Source organism: Falco punctatus (genome assembly GCF_963210335.1).
Source record: "Falco punctatus genome assembly, chromosome: 1".
NCBI classification, from domain to species: Eukaryota; Metazoa; Chordata; class Aves; order Falconiformes; family Falconidae; genus Falco; species Falco punctatus.
Window position 1 is genome coordinate 80557571 of NC_137580.1, and position 20707 is coordinate 80578277.

Below are 20707 nucleotides of genomic sequence, written 5' to 3' on the forward strand. Positions count from 1 at the left end.
AGAAACTTAAACAACTGAAACAAATGAAGATTGCTATTGTTTCCAGTCCCAGGTGATAGAATCACAAGATAATTCAGATTTGAAGGGATCATGGCAGATCTCTAGTCCAACACCCTGGTCAAGCCAGTTCAGCTAAAGCTTAGATGGGCATAATCCAGCCAGGTGCTGGTAACCTCCAACGATGGGGACTGCACAGCTTCTCTGGGCAACCTGCTCCCACGCTTGGCTGTCCTCACAGCTTTCCCTTATATCCAGTCTGAAACTCTTAAATCATTTCATACTGTTGCGTCTTGTCCTCCTGCTACGCATCACTGTGAAGAATCTAGCTACATATTTTTACAACCTCCCCACGGGTACTAGCAGGCTGCTATTAAGCCCCCCTGAAGATGTTTGCTCTCCAGGCTGAACAAGCCCCTTTACCTCAGCTCTTCAGAGGGTTGCCAGGAGCCACGATTTAACTCCAGCTGGTGACTGAAGTACCACACAGCTGCCCACTCACCAACACCCCAGCCCACCCCCAGCCCACCCAGCAGGATGGGGAGGAGAATCATAAAAAAGGTAAAACTTGTGTGTTGAGATAAGAACAATTTAATAATTGAAATAAAGTAAAATGTAATAATAATTGTAAAGAAAAGGAGAAAGAAAAAGGGAAGAATAAAACCCAAGGGAAAAACAAACAAACAAACAAACAAGTGATGCACAATACAGTTGCTCACCGCCCGCTGACCGATGCCCAGCCAGTCCCCGAGCAGGGACTGGCTGCTCCCGGCCAGCTCCCCCCAGTTTATATACTCAGCCTGGCATCCCCTGGTGTGGAACATCTCTGGCCCGTTCAGGTCAGGGCTGCCCTGCCTGCCAGTTCCTTGTGCACCTGCTTGCTGGCAGAGCACAGGAAACTTGGGAAGTCCTTAACTTAGGGTAAGCACTGCTTAGCAACAACTGCCACATCATGTGTTATCAACAATATTCTCATCCTAAATCCAAAAATACAGCACTGTACCAACTACTAAGATGAAAAATATCCCAGCCAAACCACAACACCAGCAAAAATGGAAACTGGGGTTTCAGCTCTTCCCTGTGTTCAGATTAATGCTTTCAGGCAGGCGGGCCACCTTTATTTGAGAAAGCCGAATTTCAACTGGAACAGCTATGAAAACAGCCATGGTGATCAAGTATTTGTCTAACTTCACTGGAAAAAATTATGAGAAATTGTGACAATTCAGTCTGGAAAATATTATCAAAGAAGCAGTGGAATTATTGAAGGCAAAGAATTGTACCACAACAATTGGCATAGTCATGATTAAATTAATGCTGGAAGCCCTCACTGTTTTAACATGGAACTTGGTACAGTTTTGGAGGATTTTTTATATAAATGTAGAAAATAAGCTTGTGATAACAATCCTATACAGTCCAGTATTTTACAAAGGTGTTTTAAAGGAAAGAAAATTATTCTTCTTATATTGATCCCTGGTTTAAGCATTTTTCTGGTTACTTGTGCAAACAAGGAAGGTTTGGGTGTTGGGGTATTTTTTTGGTTGGGTTTTTTTTTTTGGTTGTTTGTTTGCTTTGTTTTGTTGTTTGTTGTTTTTTTTTCTTTTTCTCTTCATTTTCCAAAATATTTATTCTGAGTTTATTTCCTTCAGTGAAGCTCTGAAATTGGCCACAACCTGGCAGAAACAGGGTGCTGTCAGGTCACATTGCTGCTGGTTGATACATGCTGCTGGAGTACTTAGAACTAATTTAGAGTCAGAAGTGCCTTAGGGTTAGGTATTGCTGCTAAGTGGTTTTCTTGAGCTTATTGTTAGGAGTCCCCTGTGTCAGTGGAAACTCTTGAGTGCCTCAGAATCAGAGCTTGGAAAGGCAGAGGATGAAAAAGACCGTCCGGAGGTAGCTAATGGAACTGGCACAGGGTGTAGGACCCTGCTATGACTTCAGTTTGCTACTGAACAGCTGGAAGGTGCCTCCCGCTGTTTTGAATCCAAGTTCAGAAAGCTGAAAACAGCCATCTACAGTCTTTGAAGATGTGGCCTTTCTTTTCTTTGAAAACGTGGATGCAGGAAGAGTGGGTGAAGGCTTCCTCCTTTTTGTACCCAATCCAGTGGTGACAGCACTGGTCCCCAATAAGCACAGCCTGGTTCAAATCCACACATTTATACAACGGAGTTAAATCAGACAACATTGGAATCTGTTGACCTATAAAATAGTTTACAAAGCTTATCCATCTGTATTGGTTTTTCCTAGGGTTGATTGGCAGAATAAGGACAATAGGTGAAAATGTTAGTTAATAGAATTTTGAATTGTTATAATATTCACTAAGCATGTTCCTGTAGCAACTAATGGATTCATTTTTCCAGAAGCTCTTGAAATGCATTACAGGTGTTCAGTTTAAAATACCATGAAAAAGGGGGAAATGAGTACAGATGACTGGCAATCATATGGGGGTTTAGAATTATTTGAGACCTTCCAATTCATTAACAAACTAATCTTCAAAGTATCCTGTCCCTGGTGTTTCATTAGGTAAAAATATATGTCCCAATTAAGCTGTCAATGCTCTTTCAGTTGAAATCAAACCGAGTACCTTGTGGTAAGTAGGAAAAATGATGTAGTAACTATGTTATGTTCTTAATACAACATTCATAATCTGCTATTCTGTAATCCATATTCAGGCATACTTGATTTCTAACTGAAATGCAAACACTACCTCTGTATAACAAAACAGCTGTTCAATAGCACAAAGAAATATCGCATTCAAGCTCAGAATATTCTGTTAATTGAAAGAAGTTGAAACTGCTGATGAAGAGTCACTATTTAAAATCTAAATGCTACCACGATAGTCTTAAATATTCAGATGCCCTTTAACATGTATTTAACAGTCCTAATGATATGGTGTGAGAAGGAGGCTCAATAAAATCTCAAAATGACATTTTTAACCTCATTGATACCACTTACAAAAATACGCAGGGTTCTTTGAAACTCATTTAATGATTTTTTCCATTGAAACTTTTAAAGATATGCATATACAAGATATATTTCTTATGTATTTGCATAGATCTTATTTTTGAATTTATGAACTTTTTGGCATCATGCGTCTAGATGTCGAAATAATTTGTTTATGGGAAATACAATTAGTTGCACTGAAGGGGTTGTTCTGATATCAGTTTACCTATTCATGCAGTTGCTTACCAATTTCTCTCAATTTGATATTATAAACCAAGCAGTCAGAAAGTACACAAATGAAGACAGATAGACCACATGCAAGAAGTTAAAAACTGCAAGACCATACTTTGAAATATAAATCTCTACTAGCTTATAAAAAAGAAACTTAGGAAATCTCTGGGTTTAATTCCTTATGCGTCCATATAGTTGTGCAGCAAATAACTAGCTATTTATCAGCATGGAAGAGCAGCTTAAAAGATTACCTTCATGCATGGACTATTGAAAATGTCTACTGCCAAACTGAAGGGAAAAGCAACATTTCTTTTCACTTTTGCACCATTTTTTCTTTCTTTTGGTGACTCTTAAAATAGCCTGACAGAGCCTTTTGAACATGCTGGAGGAAAATGATCCCATCCAGAGGGACCTTGATAGGCTTGAGAGGTGGGCCCATGTGAACCTCATGAAGTTCAACAAGGCCAAGTGCAAGGTCCTGCACGTGGGTTGGGGCAATCCCCCCATATCAACACAGGGTGGGCAGTGAATGGATAGAGAGCAGTGCTGAGAAGAAGGTCGTGGGGGTGCTGGTGGACGAGAAGCTCAGCATATCCCAGTTATGTGTGCTTGCAACCCAGAAAGCCAACCATATACTGAGCTGCATGAAAAGAAGCATGACCATGAGGTCAGGGGAGGTGATTCTGCACCTCTGGTCTCATGAGACCCCATATCTGAAGGGCTGTGTTCAGCTCTGGGGCCCCCAACATCAGAAGGACATGGACCTGTTGGAGCGAGTCCAGAGGAGGCCACAAAACTGATCAGAGGCTGGAGCACCTCTCCTGTGAAGACAGGCTGAGAGAGTTGGGGATGTTCAGCCTGGAGAAGAGAAGGTTCCAGGGAGACCTTCTAGCAGCCTCCCAGTACCTAATAGGGGCCTACAAGAAAGCTGGAGAGGGGCTTTTTACAAGGGCATGTAGTGACAGGAGAGGGGGGAACGGCTTTAAGCTGAAAGAGGGTGGATTTAGATTAGATATTAGGAAGAAATTCTTTTCTGTGAGGCTGGTGAGGCGCTGGCCCAGGCTGCCCACAGCAGCTGTGGGTGCCCATCCCTGGCAGTGCCCAAGGCCAGGCTGGACAGGGCTGGGAGCAGCCTGGTCTGGTGGAAGGTGTCCCTGCCCATGGCGGGGGCATGGAATTCAATGGTCTTTAGGGTCCCTTCCAATCCAAACCATTCTATGATTCTATGTCTCATAAATATATATTTTTTTAATACCTTAGCAAAAGCAGCTCTATCGTCATAATCCCTGGTAAAGAGCACTCCATCCCGTCCTCACCACATGTGCTTCTCAAATTTGTTAGCATTCAGGAACGTAGTGTAGACTTTCAGCAGCTGTAACACAACTTGGCACATTTGGCTTCTTCCATTACATTCCCATTACCTTCCACTACTTTAATGTATTCTCGTAAGAAAATCCTAAATCTTGAAAGTTTGTAAGAGCCTGTGAAAGCAAACATGAGTGTTTACCATGAATTAAGAGAAGGCAATTGTTGCCTCTGCTTCCAACAGCAACAAGGAACGACAGGACTCGAAGCCAACCGTTGTTACATCTGAGTTTGTATTAAGGGAAAATTGAAACGCTGAAGAGTGTTTGATTTTTCATTCATTCAATGGAACCAAACAACTCCTGGACACCAGAAACCTGTTCCATAGCAATGGGAAAGAAATAAACCCTGGTCTTCGAGCTGGAACACCGGACTAGCTACACAAAATACAGTGAATTGGCAACAGCCCTTTACTGAACTGCTTTAACGTGAGTCAGAGATATTCTTAGGGTGGGAACAGAGATATTGGTTTCAAATGAGAATTGTGAAATGAGGACAGTTTCTGTACTATACTGTGATATTACTGATATTGTTAAATCTGTTAAGTTTATTAATGGAGATATTGGTCTCCTATTTCATGTAATGATCAACATAGTTTATTCAAGTTCTAAAGCTTTTCCTATTGCCAGATGTTGCTAATACAAAAGAGTAAGTTGCTGCCAAAACTGACCACTAACTTGGACTTGAACAGACTGGAAGAGATCACACACAACACAGGACAGCTTTCACCCTCAAGGTAATCTCACCATCGTCATGAGATTCAATTCTTTAACGTTATTGGTTAGGCAAGGAGAGGGCATGGGAAGCGCCAACTCACCTGCACCGAGCAGCCTGGCCAGGCAGCGCCTCCGCTCTGCTGCTGCGGTGCTCGGTGGGCGCTTGTGTGTTTGTGCAGCTCCTAGGCTGGAGGCTGGCGCCAGGGGCTGGCCGTGAGAGCAGACCTCTGTCGATACTCTAATTACTCTGTGCTTAATTGATGAATAGATGACCTTTTCTTTGTAGCAGCCAAAGGAAACTTTTCCAGTTAGTTAAGCTCTTCTAAAAAGTTTTCTTTTCACGTTGTATATTTTATATATACATATATATATATATACAAAAAAACCCTAGTAATAGGCAGATAAACTTCCTTCTACCTTGCTTTCAGAAGAAGTCTGTGTTACACACCACCCCTGTGTGGCTACATTGGAGCACTCACCAAAGTCAGGACTCTTTAAAACTGATGGAGTTTATTCTCCTTTTGTCAAGCATTTTCTACATACAGAACATTCACATGGTGTAAGTTACAGAAGAAAAATGCATGAGACAGACTACTGCAACTAACTGAGTAGCAGACAGATTACATGATTCTTTGTTCACAATGGAGAAAAGTTGTGATAAAGGAAAACAGATTCAGTACCTAGAAATGTAATCAAACTCTTATCTTAGTTATATCTACCTATCAGGAGGTTTGCTCAAGCTGAAGAGAGATCTACTGTACCACACAGGGCAGGATGCTAAATGCACACAAGATTGCAATGCTAGAAAATTCCAGATTCTAAGCAATTTTACACAATCTAAATTGCAGTAAAATTTTGTTTAAAAAAAGATATTTCTTCTTCAGTAAATGGAGGTCAGTTTAAGAGCTTATAAGCATTCTTTAGCAAAAACATAATAAAAATAAAAATACTCCCAAACTTTTAAGTCATTGCTCTAAGTCTGGATAGTTGTTTACTGCTGGCTTTCTGATCCTACTGCCTTGTTACTCTAGTTCTGGGAATCTTATTTTTCCCATTTACATGTTTAACCATTGTTAATATTAGAATTCTAAGTAAACAAACTATAAAAAATACAAAGTTTTTGTTTGTTTTTTGCACTAATCCAATTGGGTGCATGGAATAGAAAACCCGTTGAGCTAACCTAATGGTTTAACAAATATGGATCAATGGTACAATGTATAAGCAAAAATGTTATCTATTGGTTGTAGACATCAGCTCTTTGCAATTTTAGTTTCTTGAAATACATTTTGTTTGTTTTTAAGTAACAGTTTCCTTGATGATATAAGTGAAGCTTTGTGATGCCAGGTTTTTGAATGTGGTTTCCTCTGAAAGGATAAGTGCAATATTTCTCTTTAGTGAACTGAAACTCCTTGCTGATGAAGCCCTGTGATAGCTGAAAAACCTAACATCTGTTTTTTTCTAAAAAAAGGTTAAGCTTCTGCAAGCAGCTCTCTCAACTAAGACTTGCCATAAAAATAAACTCCTCAAATTGCAGTGATCAGAAAACACTGCAAATATAATTTCTCCTTTTTTTTCTCCCCATGTATGTTCCACAACTTGAGACTAGAAATTTGATACCAAAAAGTTTCTTTCCAATGACAGCTAATCCTGTAGCCACAGTGGGAATATATTATACAATTTTTATGTTTTACCTTTCATGTGAGACTTTCGCTTCAAGGCACAAAAAGATTGAACAGTGGACTGGACAGAACAGGACATAAAATTTCAGTTTAAGGAGTCAAAGGTTCCACAACAGCTCTTATTTTGTGTCTGAAGCAAACCAAACCAATAATTGAACCGTACTTAAGTCTTCCATTTACAAATGCAAAGTATCAAATAAAATTCCCTGAAGCTTTTGGGTGTGGTTTTTTCCTAATTCCTTTAAAATAACGTATGGCATTTATAATCAATTTTAATATTTTGTGATTTCAGTCAAAGAACACAATCTTAGCTGACAATTAATAAGAAGTACCATTATCGAATAGCCATTGTTTTAGTAACTCTTATGTAGAAGTTGATTCAAATTGTGTTCAAGTCAAAGAATTTACAGGTATAGAAGGGTCTAACAATTTAAAATTAAAATTGTGTACATTTGAATAACATGTAATTTAAGTGCAATGTACTGTAAAACTATTAATTCGGTAAATATCTAACAGATCTTTATGCTTCTCCAACCCAAATTACTGTGTTGCCTCTCTCAACTTCAGTGATTTCACAATTTAACTTATTGAGCCGTCCATCCAGGATAAACAGAGATTCCTTGGAAGGTGTCATGAGATACTGACCAAAAAGGCCACTGTCTTTAATAAGACGATTCTTACTGTTCCAAGGCCATTCGCCTGCCTCGACAGGCTCCTTCAGACTCTTCACCATCTTAACCTTGCCAGAGGAGAGCTCCATGAAGAGAACATCAGTTTGTGTGCTGGAGCTACAGTAGACATTGTATTGATTAACTTCAGTGAATGATGGCTGAAAAGCTACATCAGATATGTGCAAATTAGTGTGAATGTCAAATGCATCTTGTATTTCTCCTCTCATTGTTATGGACTGGATCCTCATGAGACCTTTCGCATCATCAATGCTGACAAGGTAGCGTCCATCGGGAGAAATATGTGGCGTGCCCGTTACATCGCCGTTGTACCCAATCACTGAGTCAGTAACGCCATCCACTATGAGCTGTGGCAGGACAGCCCCAGTGGTGTCAGGCTTGCAGCAGATGAAAAAGTATCCTCCGAGATGTGTATAAGCCAGTGACTGAGGAATGCAGTTATAATCCTTTAAACTAATTGTCTTGATGTATGACATAGTTTCTAGATCAATTTTCTGGAGCACAGGCTCATCCTTATGAAGAATAAATCCAAACCTGGAAGGAAAAGCACAAAATCAAAGTCAGCTACTGTGTGCACTATGTACAACTGGGGAGAGCCATTCTAAGCAAAGTAGATGAGTTACTATGTGCAGTGGTGTATTGCTATGTATCTCAGCCTCAGATGTTCCAGATATTAAGCAGTTTATAACATTTAATTTTTAGTGTTCTTGTAACTGTAATTTAGAGTGCATCAAATAAAAAGTCTAAAAAACATTAAACTGATTGATGGAAAAGTATTTTTTCCTACTGACATAGGGGAAAGGTAAACATTACTCTCAGCTATCTATTCAGTTACAACTTTTACAAAAGCCAAGTAGGAGAAATAGATCCAGCATCAATAGATAGTACATCCCACATATTTTAATTCACTTCATATATTTCTTCAACTTTCTTGGGAAGATCAACTTAACCTAGCACTCATTGTTATTCAGATAATTATCTGAATCTTCTTCATTGTAATTCATGAATATCATAAAAGGATTTAGGTTTATGCCTCCCAACCATCCAAGGCCCATATTTCTTACAATTTAAATTACCCTTTATGCTTTTCCATACATCAAGGAATTTTCACTGAACATGAATAGTATGGCTAAACTTTAAAATCCTAGAGCTGAATGTTTGTAACATTTTAAGTATAAGCTATATGACTGTTCTCTAATGTTAACATATAAGTTCTGACTGCACGATCATTTGACTGTATATAGGCAAACCCCACCACTCTAAATATTATGGAGTCATGTGAAAGTATATTAGTTTTGCTTATCCAAGTAGCTTTCACAGCACTTTTCCTGAACATCTGCTTTCCTTTGGCACATTTCTTAACATTTGCCACTGAATCTTTGATCCTAAGAATATATAATCTAAAAATACCTTTCATATCTTGTTGATATAAAAAACTATGATGGCTAGAATGTTCCAACAATTGAGCTGAAAATAGCACGAAAAATTTCACACAATACCTTGCAACCTCAATATATATACTAATCAGTGAACCACCAAAGTAACAGGCAAAAAGGTTTCAGGACATTGTTCAGCCAGCTCCTCCCACATGAGACAGGGTGAACGGTATTCGCATTTCCTACTGAATTGATATAAGGACATTTTTAATTTTAGCCCCAAAGTTCTTGCATACTGCTTCAGTACCATAGGATCACAGAACTACAGAATTATTTCAGCTGGAAGGGACCTCTAGCTATCATTTGGTCCAGCTCCCACCAAAGGAAGGGGCAGCATGAATCAGGCTGCCCACAATTATGCATTGAGCTGATAACGAGATCATTTTTGTCTTTGATTGTTCAGTCACTTATATGTAATCTGAATTAAATTGTCTTGCTTAGAAAAAGGCTGAGTGAGCCATTACAAAAATTATGCAAGAGAACTTGACAATCACTGCTACTTTTCCATTCACAAGGTTTGGTTTTTTGTCATGGAGGAAGACTAGGATCATCAAGCAAAACCTGATTTTTAGCTGTTTTGGCCATCTAATGTCCTTTCCTCAGCCTTTTTGGGCAGGCATAAAGTTGTTGATTCTTGATTCTGTTATTGTGTAGCAAGCATTTGTTGGTCATGAGAAACAAACTTGTACTGTATTATGTACAGAATCATCCTGTAATAGAAGACATTAAATAGCAAGCAGCATTCTGACATTTCAAATGTTTACAGTATACCTCAGTGTTAAATAACCAATGTTATACACATGAGCAGTGGTTACAGAAGGACAAGAGAATTAGCTTATTGATTATCTTTTACATAACAGTCTCCAATGTAAAGCAACGATCAGTGAACTGTCCGAGAGCATTCACAATATTCTGGACAATGACTTCAACATATTTGCTACTTAATATTTATTCCTGAAAAACAATAACCAAAACCCCCAATGCATCTTAAAAGGACTTTGGTCTGGATGAGAATTGACTGAGGGCTAGATATTGTCATCACTGTTGGCTTCATTAATACCAAACGCAAAACAGAACTGAAATATCTAGGTTGCTAAATCAAGCATTAAAAACTCAGAAAGCATAAAAGCAACAAATACAAATACAGAAAGTAATGTTAGAGATGATATTATATGCAATATAAACTCGGCCAAACTTCTTGACCTGTCAAGTTTATTGTGTATAATCAATCTTCAGCCTTATTTCTACTACAGCTAAGTTTGGGTAATTACATGCAAAAATTACATGCAGAATTACACACAGAAAACTCTTCATCCCTGCCCTACTCCAGTGCTACTGCTTTGGAATCCATGGGGCATATCTGAGGAGCACAGGCGGTGCATGCGGAGCGGTTCATGTGCTGTCAGTGGGTGGCTGAGTGGAGGATAACTGTGCTTTGGCAGAGGGAAGCGTGGGGTCAGCTCGGCAAGAATTCATCCTATGGCTTCCATTTTGCATGTACAGGTGGCAGGTTAGAAAACGTAGAGAAGGAACGTGGAGAAAAGTGGACATAATGCTGTGCAGGGAGATGGGTGGTACATGCAAGAGAGATTAGCGCGTTTTTAGAGGGAGAAACTGGATATGTGGGAGAACCTGTGATTATTGTAGAACAGTGTAACATGGGACAAATATTACACTGGCTAATCCAAGCATGGAGAAATTTGTCTAAGAGTCACTTAACTGATAAATTCTGGGAAGACTAATTCAGTAACATAAATTGATGAATACTAAGAATATCAGCAAGGCTTACCTGCTAATTTAAATCACTATTAAAATGAAGGATTTAAATCAGTTTGATCCAAAGAAATCTGCCTAACTTATCTTGATTAAGCAGTGTTCATGATAAATCTATGTGATGTTTTTGCATTTAAATGTAATTGATTTCAAGAGGAATATATGTTATTGATCTTTGCTTCTCAAATATTATTCCCAGCATAATGTTTTTGAACCACAAATACATTCAGCTTATGTTAACTCGGGTTGCAATAAAACTCTTGATTTGATAACAGCGAATATGTTCTCCAAAGTTCAATTAAACATAATGTCTTACATACCTTCCCCAAGTGTTAGATCAGTTGAAGGCATGGAAAGACTCGCACTTGACAGCTAGCTTTCCCCACTGAGGAGGATGCTGCCATGGGTTTGTCCCCTAGCTTCTCATTAGCTGGTGGTACCTTCTGCCAGACAGATCCCCTAAATTCTGCCAGGTAAGAGGTTGCAGAAGCATTCCCGCATGCATGTCATTAAGATGAATGTAGCTATTGTGGAATCATTTAAATGCTTAAAATAATACCTGTTGATTAACCTGGTTGGTATGAATGAAATAGTTTAGGAGCCAGAGCAGAATGTGGATATAAACTTTCCCACTAGAACAGGCAGATCTAAAAAAAGGATGTTTTTCTATAGTAAGGGACCCCAGATCTTCAGGGTTAATCACATCTTTATTCTACAGCAAATCGGCAAACATTTTAAAACATAAAGCAGATGATAACATATAATGTCCCAAGCATTCTAGTTTCTTGTGCAGTTTTATCTATCTCTTTATAACATTTAGTTCCCAGACCTAAAGCCACAAGTAAAAATCTTACAGTATCTTGGATAGATTGTTCTTGCAACTGAAGTAGTGGCTTCAGCTTTAGTAACTGAGTTTACTTAAAAAATAAATAAACTGTGTTCAAGACTGCAATAACCTTACCACGATGCTGTATTTGTTGCGCTTAGGAGATCTACTGTCCCTTACTCTGAAGCTATTAAGATAGCTTGATTTTATAACCTCCTGCTGCAGCAGCTATACATATATATAGGATATAGATATATATATGTCAGAATACATATTCTGACCATCAGCTATACCCGAGTACCCATTAACAATGTATCTTATGTTTAAAGTGTGCAAGAAGCAGTTTAATACAGTATTTTTTTTCTACAATTGTTCATTTTCGTATTTTTAAATCTTCCTAACTTTGTAGACTTCAAATTATTTATAATTATCCATGTTATTTGTTGTGTTCTCTTATTTCTGAATTTGAAAACACAGCTTTGTGAGATAAGCCCTCCCTTCCTTCAAGTAGCCATTTCTCTAGCCCTGGAAAAATATAATTCTACTTTCTTGTAATGTTAACATGCTAAAGACTTTTTGCTTTATAGTGTTTTCTGGTTCAATCTTTAAAAACCCACTACTTCAGACATATCTGTGAGGTTAGCCTAGAAGGTGATGGTTTTGGAGCTGGGTACACTAAAAGACCAGCTATGCGAGCAGAATAATACATTGAACTTAAGCAGCAGCTTTTAGTTATTGATTTCAAAGCACTTTACAAATATTACAGCAGACGAGGAAAGAAGCTGAAGGCCTTGCCTAAGGCTATATAATGATCCGCTGGCAACGTCTGTGTGAAAATACAGGTTATCTGAGGCCCAGTGTGATTTCTAACTGATCAGGCTACAGGCTACCATTGCAGCTGAGGTCCTAAAAAGACAGACAGGAGCAAGAAAACTAAAATATATAATTTTGAGTAAGAATATACAAATGTCAAAACATTTTTTAATATTAAAATTAGACAGACTTTTTGAAGTGGGTGGGAGAGAAGATCCAAAGTGGGAAGCTGGTAAACCTTCTCGAAGGGCCTACCCATCCCCAGAACCAGAACTATGGCTGCAAAAAGTAAAACCAAAATCAAAATAAAAAAGAACAAGCAACAACAAAAACCACAAAGAATGCGAAATTATACTTTTTTTTACCTAAAGATGAGGAAGTATTTTGCAAGCCACTAGCAACTGAGAAAGATGATAAACTCTTTTTTTTTTTTTTTTTTTTTTTTTTATAGGAACACATACCTGTTAGGTCAGATAATTCATTCCTGATAATTTTGAGAGTTGATTATCTCTTAACATCTTAATAAATCTCAGAATAACAGGAAAATTAGGAAAGTCTAGATGAAGGTTGTTGAAACATTCATAAGATAAAGGCAGGTATCCCAGCTAAGCTGAATAGCTTGATGCATACCCCGGGGAAATAATAAAATAGAAGATATGAGAACCAACTACAGAAAAACATGAACATAATGCAGTTGACATGGGTTTATAGAAAAATGAACTTTTTCAGCTTAACTTATTTTTTTTTTTTGGAAAACCTTGCTGAATGTAACTGAGTATCAGGAAGGCATACCTTTCTTGGAATAAAACCTGATACCCTCAAGGAAAAATAATTTGTCTGCAATAAAAAGCAGTTGTCAACGCAGAATCAACATTTTGTAGGGGAGTTTTGCTTCTCCTTGGTACCAACTCTGACATGTCACAAAATTTTCAGGCAATTTGGATGTGAATATATGTCCATGACACCAAGGTTGTAAATAGTGACAGGAAAGTTGCTCCTTGTATTATTCAGTTGCTCATTTAAGAAAAATGTGTTCAAACATTGCCAAGCGTAAAGTGGAGCAACTTCACATGTGAATGAGGAGTGTTGGACATTCATAGAGAACAACATCCTGAAAAGCAGTGACTATGAAGGGATTTCAGAATCATAGCAGACATGAGGTCAATATGAGATCTGAGTCTGATGAGTCAAAAAAAAAAAGACCCCAAAGTCCATGTACAGTCCTTGGAGGAATATAGAGAGAGGTGATTAAGAATAATACAACAGTCTTATATCTGTATTCTACACTGAGGAGACCAAATTAAGAATGCTTTATGGTGGTGGTGGTAGTAGTAGTAGTAAATTTCTGCCCTTCTAAAAAGCAATATTAAAAAATTAGAGGTAAGAAAAAATCTGAAAATTCTTTAAGGGAAGGAGACATTGATTTTAAACAAGAGTCTGAGAAAGTCCAATATATTCAGCTTAAAAAATACGTAATTGAGACATGATTTACAACATATATATACCTGAACAGAGAGAATGTACTGTTTAGTAATGTTTTCTTTAATTTCAAAGAAAAATTATAATAATGATTGCAGACTGAAACCAGACAAATTTAAATTAGAAACAGGTAATTTTTTCTAACAATGAGGATAATAAACCATTGCAACAAACTACTATAGAAGTGATTAATTTTCTATGGTGGAAATCTCCAGGTAAAGACTACGCTCTTTTTTGGAAGGTTTGGCCAAACTCAAGTAGACGTAGATTTAGAAATATCAGGTTTGTTATCTGAATCTCTGGATGACTATTTGAAATGTTTAAAACCTATAGTATACACAGAAAGTCAGACAAGATGTTCTTGTGGTCTCCTCTAGCCTGTGAATATATGAAACACCAAATTTTTGGCTTTGTTAATACAATAAAACTTGCATACATACAGTAGATTTTAATCTTATAGCACTCAGTCATTTGATGCCAAGATTTTAACAGCCAATTGTTTAAAATCTCCTGAAATTAGTTGTGCTTTGACACAATATCTTGGCTTATCCACACACACAAGAAAAAAAGTAATATGCAGAGGAATCTCTCTTTCTGCAGATCTGAGGTTTACACTTTTACATCCACTGTACAGAAAAAAAGCTGTTTTTTTAAAAATTAGTTTTACACTGTTTCTGGTCTTAATTAATTGTGAATTTTACATGAGTTATTAGTAACTTTTACAGCTACTGATCTTTCATATACACACATATATCTGTAAAATAAGTGGCCCCCTTGACAATACATTGGTCTCCAAAGTCAGGAAGTTTGTGAATCACTTGTGTAATGTTACAACTACACAACTATAATAGCTATAATTTCACTTGGGAAGAAAGATGTTGTAAGGCTGGGATGGTCATCCCTTTGAGGGTTATTGATCTAAATATGACGGATCATGGTGGAAAGGTTGGAGGAACAGTGATAGAACACAGAGACCTGCTTCACAACAGTTACCTGCTTGCACACAGCAATGATCAGTTGCAACTAAATCGTAGCCCACCGTCCAATAACCCGATTGCTGCCTTCTAACCACCAAGTGAATGTCTACACTTCTACTGTCCAATGTTAAGAACCTTCTCAGCATGCCAGTGTCAGATTATCAACTCTGCTTCCATTACCAGGTTGACCTTCATCTTTTTGATGAAGAGGGAAAAGCAATTGTACAAAAATAGTACTTACCAGATTTGTCAGAAAACAGTATTGCAAGGCAGTAATGTTAAAGGCAGCTTTGGATTTCACAGGTGAGTAGAACTGGGGAACCCAAAAAAGCTGTATGTAATAAAAGTGTTATTTACCAGAGCTGTAACAAAATGTTGTCCTCCAGTGGTGTTTATAGGCCCAGTATAACAGGGACATTTCACAAAATAGATATTAGTAAGAGAGTTTTGTTGGACATCTTGGTAAACCAAATCAGCAAGTGTATGGGCTGTGCTCTCACTATCCTGATTTTTTTTTTTTTCCATTCAAAGTAAAATAAAGCTATTAATCCAAGTAAAGAAGTCTGCACTACTGCTCTGTCTTCTACGGATAGCTGAGCTCAACCCCCACAGCTACCATAATCTTATAAATTTTCAAAACCAGTTATTTTTTTAAAAGGATTAAAAAAAAATACAGCTATTCATGATCATGTGATGAAATTGCCTGTCACCTATGTACTGTTAGCCTGGGCTTTACGATTAGGCTGTTGGAAAATAACAAGTGATACCTGAGAGTACCTTCACTTTTACCAAATGCTTTATAGATGGTGGTGTATTTAATGCAAAGTTTCCTCTCATATAGATTGATATGCAGAAGCCTCCCAGTGTTCATTAATCCCTGATTAATATTTATGAGAATCCCAACCCTCATGTCTTTTCTATGCAGTGAAGTCACACACAGTATCAGACAGCACAGAAAGGTCAGAGTGCATCTCGGGACCCTGCCCAACACAGGCTTGCAAGATATGACAGCAAATCTTCACATTTCCAATAGTTTATTTTACAGTTAATGCAACTGGGAATCTAGCCTCTGAGCATACCACTTTAATTGGAGTAAATGCTAGAACTGTGAAATCTGAGATGGTTTCTTTCTTCACTCATTCTATATGAATGAATAATAACAATTTTAACCCCAGTTTTTTTTCAACCACACATTGTAACAAATAGTTAAGAGAAATAGGAATAATAATACTTTGCAACTCTATTGCACTTTCTGTATGAGTAGTACACTGGGTTTGGCTGGGATGGAGTTAATTTTTTTCTTTACCAGCCTGTATGGTGCTGTATTTTAGATATGTGAACAGAAGTGTTGATAACACAGCTATGTTTTAGTTCCTGTTAAGCAGCGTTCACACGGCTTCGAGGCTGCCTGTTCCCCACTCTGCCCTCCACATGAGTAGGCTGGGGGTGGACAAGAAGTTGGGAGGTGACACAGCTGGCACAGCTGACCGAAGGGACATGCCATGCCATGTAACATCACGTTCAAATTCCTTCCAAAGTAGCCATTGCTCCTGCTAGGATGTGGGCTCAGCTGCCAACTGGGAGTTGCCACAGGGAGTAATTAGCTTTCCATAAAAGCTAATGAGCTTCACAGAACCCAGACAAAGGTATATAAAAATGGTAGATAAAAATGAATTGACCAAACTAACTTAAACAAGACAAAGAATATCCTAAAAGATGTTGATTGCAAAATGCATTTTTAAAAAAATAAAAATTAAGCGAAGCTCATATGGATGAGTGACTTATTTTCCTAATTTTAATGGAAAAGCCCACCCACATTTTTAAGAGCAGAATAATTATAATTACTAAGTTAACAGCATGTCATGAATTATTGTTCTCCTATTGTCTCACAATATAAGTTCAAGACCAGATTTTTTAAAGTATCTTTAAAGCATTTTAAATATATTTAAAAATAGGATTTGGTCCTAGTTTTATGGAACTGTAAGCCTGTATGTACCACAAAAACCGTGAACAGTAAACCCATGACTCATATCATTCTTTTTGCAAAAAATAGTTACCATAAGTATCACTATCCTATTTCCCTAACCTACTGCAAAATGGTTAACCCGAAAACTTTCACAGCCAAGCCGACAAACAAAGGACTCCATATAGCAAGTCCGATTAATGCTCTACCAAATCTAACCCTCTCTCCGTCATCAGAGTATCAAATGCCTCAGAGCATGGGAAATCTTTCAACAAGTGGATTTGGAATAACTTGTTTGCAGGAACTTGCCCATCATTGAGAAGTAGTTTATGCCACAAAGCAGGAATGTTAAATTCATATTTTGAAAGGTATTCATTTTGGAAATCTTACTAGGTATTATTGTTATATATCTACATTACCAGTTTTTACAAGTCTTACTCTCCTCTCTCTTATCATGTCCAGTTTTCATATTATTCTTCACACAATTTTCATCACCTTAAGTTCCATCATTTGTGACAGTTATAAAGGGTAAAAACAAATTTTCATTTAATATAAATCCTCACATGGTATAACAAAATGACTTTCCCTTATGAAAAAATGCGCTAGTGCAGAGTATGTTACCACAACAGGATTTATACAGCTAGTTCCCTTTCACTGTCCACAATATTTATTCAGTCACTGTCCTTTAAGGTGGTGAGCTAGTTTCAAATGAGATCATATCCCCCCGTTACTGTAGAAAAAAATAGTTCATTATGGTTTTGAAAAAGTAATGTTGGGTTTATATAAAATTCCTGTCAAGTCTGTTCAGCCTAAGTAGCTTTGACTATTGTATAGCACAATGGGAATACTTTGCTTTTGAGAAATACACAAGAACCTCTTTTTTTTTTTCTCTTAAACACCTCACTGTTCTTACATATCTGTTATATCATTGTTCTTTCTATGACAAAAATGCTTTGAATGTGGTTAAACTATTTAAAATGTTTAAAATTTAAAAAGTGTATAGCTTCCTGCTCTGTTTTCTGCAGGTTTGTTCCATAACAAGAAGCTAGATTTCAATAAATTAATTACAGAATGTATTGTAGAAATATCAGTGGTAGAATGTGTTATGTATTGGTAGTGGTAAATTAACCTGAAAACCAGAAACTTGACTGAAATCTTCAGTGACTCGCCCAGTTCTGTGGGAGGTTTCTGGTTCCTAGATGTCACGCTATGGGCATAACTCCCCATCTTCATCTCAGTAAAGTACCTAAGTAAAATTTTTCCTGTTTTCTAGTATTGGGGAAAGGCTTAATGAGAAACACATTCCTAATGCCAGATGGTGGGTAATTATTGCCTGCCTGAACTTCAGCAGTGCCACATTCTGATATCCCTTTCCATATCGGGAAAGGGTTGACATTGTTTTCAAATCAAAATATAAAGCCATTGCACAAAGAGGTTGTACGCTGTCCAGCCTACTCTGAAGGCAGTTGTTACAGCCATACAGCAAACATTCACCTTGTGAACTATTACATTTCATAGTTAATGTAATGCTGACTAAAACTGACAAAGTTTCTGCTACCATTTCGTTAGGACTGTGTATAGGTGTGTAACAAAATATCCTTAACTATCTAAGAATTCCTCTCTCTTCAGACCCTCCTTCTGTCGTTTAAATCCTACAGGACAGGGGAGTAATAAGAGGGTAAAAAAGCCACACCAAAGCAGTGCTGAGACTGCACGAAACAGGACTCTCACATACCTGCAGTTTACTTACTCCCAGTCTGCAGAGTTTTAATGGAGATGTGTATTATTTGATATAAAAAGTGCATGTGTAACATAACATAAATATGCACACATGGGTATGTGCATATATAGTAGCTACAATACCTCACTCTGCAGTTGAAACACAGGGCGAAAAACATGCACTGAGGGCATCCCTCCTTTCATTCTATTTTCTTTCACTACCAGAAGTGGATGAGTAAAAATCATTTTTGTCTCGCCTATTCTGGGCTTCATTCCTAATGCTCCAAATGTTTTTACTGCTCCTCCCTGCACGATCCAGTTTCAAATTTGCCTATGAGGAGCCCACTGATGCTTTTTAAGGTCAAATGGTAGGATCCTTGAAAGTGATGACCTTTCCTTGTCCTCTCAAGGGATAAGCATGCTGCCTCCTCTTAGGATTAAACATTTTAATGACACAGTTGATGAATTGGATAGTTGAGTGCTCGTATTTTGGTATCATACATCACTTGGAATAGCAGTGCTAGATCTCAAGCCATGCAAAGCTGAATTTTAGGTGGTGGTGATAAGGATTTCAAGTAATACACCTTAAAGTTAAAAAAGGTCTACTTTAAGCACACGTGCAAAACGAGTACACTGCCACAATGGCCAGTGCAATTTAAGTACTGCATGGTTTTATAATCTGGTCTTTTCATCAGTTTATTAAAAATCAATATATGAACAAAGAAATTAAAAAAATGACAAAAAAAATACATGGCTTAACCCTGTCTGTCTCTTTCAGAGTACACAAAAAAACCAATCTGATATTTACATCCTTACTGCTTTGAAATAAATGAGAAAAAATGTATTTCTGCAGCCCTAATCAAGCACAGCCGCTTCCCTCCTCTATGATCATATCAGTAGGCAGTAAGGAGGCTGAAGAATTGCCATTATGAGTGTTCAGCCTCACCACAGATCCTCACTACAAAAATCACTCTCTACAGGTAGTATTCCTTTCCTACATTTTGTGCATAACCATGCATGCCTGCATATGAGTCAAACATCTAAGTTGCTATTTTTGCCAGCAGAGATCTAGTTCATATAGTCAACAGAGTCTACAGGATTTGTTACTGTGACTAGTGCCAGAGCCCTGCAGGGGGAAAGCAAAATTGCCTTCTAGACTCCAGCATCTGTATAGGCTAGATCCCTATTGGATATAGCAAAAGACAGCTTACAGCCATGGATACACTTTATTTTCACACCTAAATCTAGGTGCCTACAACCTTGCATTCACCATAAGCATCCTATCAGAATGAAAGCATATGAAGCAGAACGAAATCAAAACCAGCCTTATAAAAATTTGCACAGGTTTGGAAAATTGAAGTTTAAATGAGTAAGACTGTACCAGAATGTAAGATAAACATACAGGTATACTTGAAATGTGCTCATGTGTTTCCCCAAACCATTGTAAGAAGTTCAGGTATCACATAGCTGTAGAGGTTACTATATCTGCCCTTTGTGGTCAGAAATTAAAATGACTCCTTAAAGAAGCAGCTAGCACTGTTACAAGTGCCTGGATAGAGAGAAGAATGTTGTGTAAGTCTCCATGCAAAACAGCTAAACACAGAGAAAATGTCCACCCCAGAATTTTCAGGGACCTCTGAAGATGGTTTTCACAGCACTCAAAGGGTAACTTTATCAGAAAACCAAGAATTCACTTTGCTTTCCACAAAAAGTGTATTCTTCCAACCATAATGATCAGCTTCAATATTTTCTCAAGGCTACAGTCATCAAAAAGACAAATAAAAGCTCTTCATAGCCTGCCTTTCATTTTTATTTTCTTAGGGTTTTGCAGAGCTCTAAGAATTGCATGCAAATCTTATAAATGAATTTTCCAAAAGCAATTTTATCACTCTATCTTAGTGAACTACATGTCACTATCAAAGTATTTGACACACTATTAGAACTAATACCGTAGTCTACTGCAAAATACCAAGACAGAATCACATCGTATGACTTCTGTCATTCACACACTGTATTTGCAAATTATAACAAATATTTTTCAAGAAATACTTAATATAATGGAATGTGGTTAGCTATCATGCTATACCTGCTGATTTTAAAAGTT

General features: G+C 37.6%; 1 protein-coding gene across 4 annotated transcripts in view; it reads right to left on the bottom strand.

Annotated features, from left to right (window-relative positions):
• Positions 1 to 1503: 1503 nt before the first annotated feature.
• The window catches only part of FSTL5 (follistatin like 5), a 324611-nt gene continuing 305407 nt past the window's right edge, over positions 1504 to 20707 (bottom strand). For all 4 annotated transcript variants that reach the window (XM_080370936.1, XM_080370934.1, XM_080370935.1 and 1 more), the window contains one exon: positions 1504 to 8151. In XM_080370936.1, the coding sequence (XP_080227062.1) occupies positions 7449 to 8151 (703 nt within the window). In that variant the 3' untranslated portion in view covers positions 1504 to 7448. The remainder of the gene's footprint in view (positions 8152 to 20707) is intronic.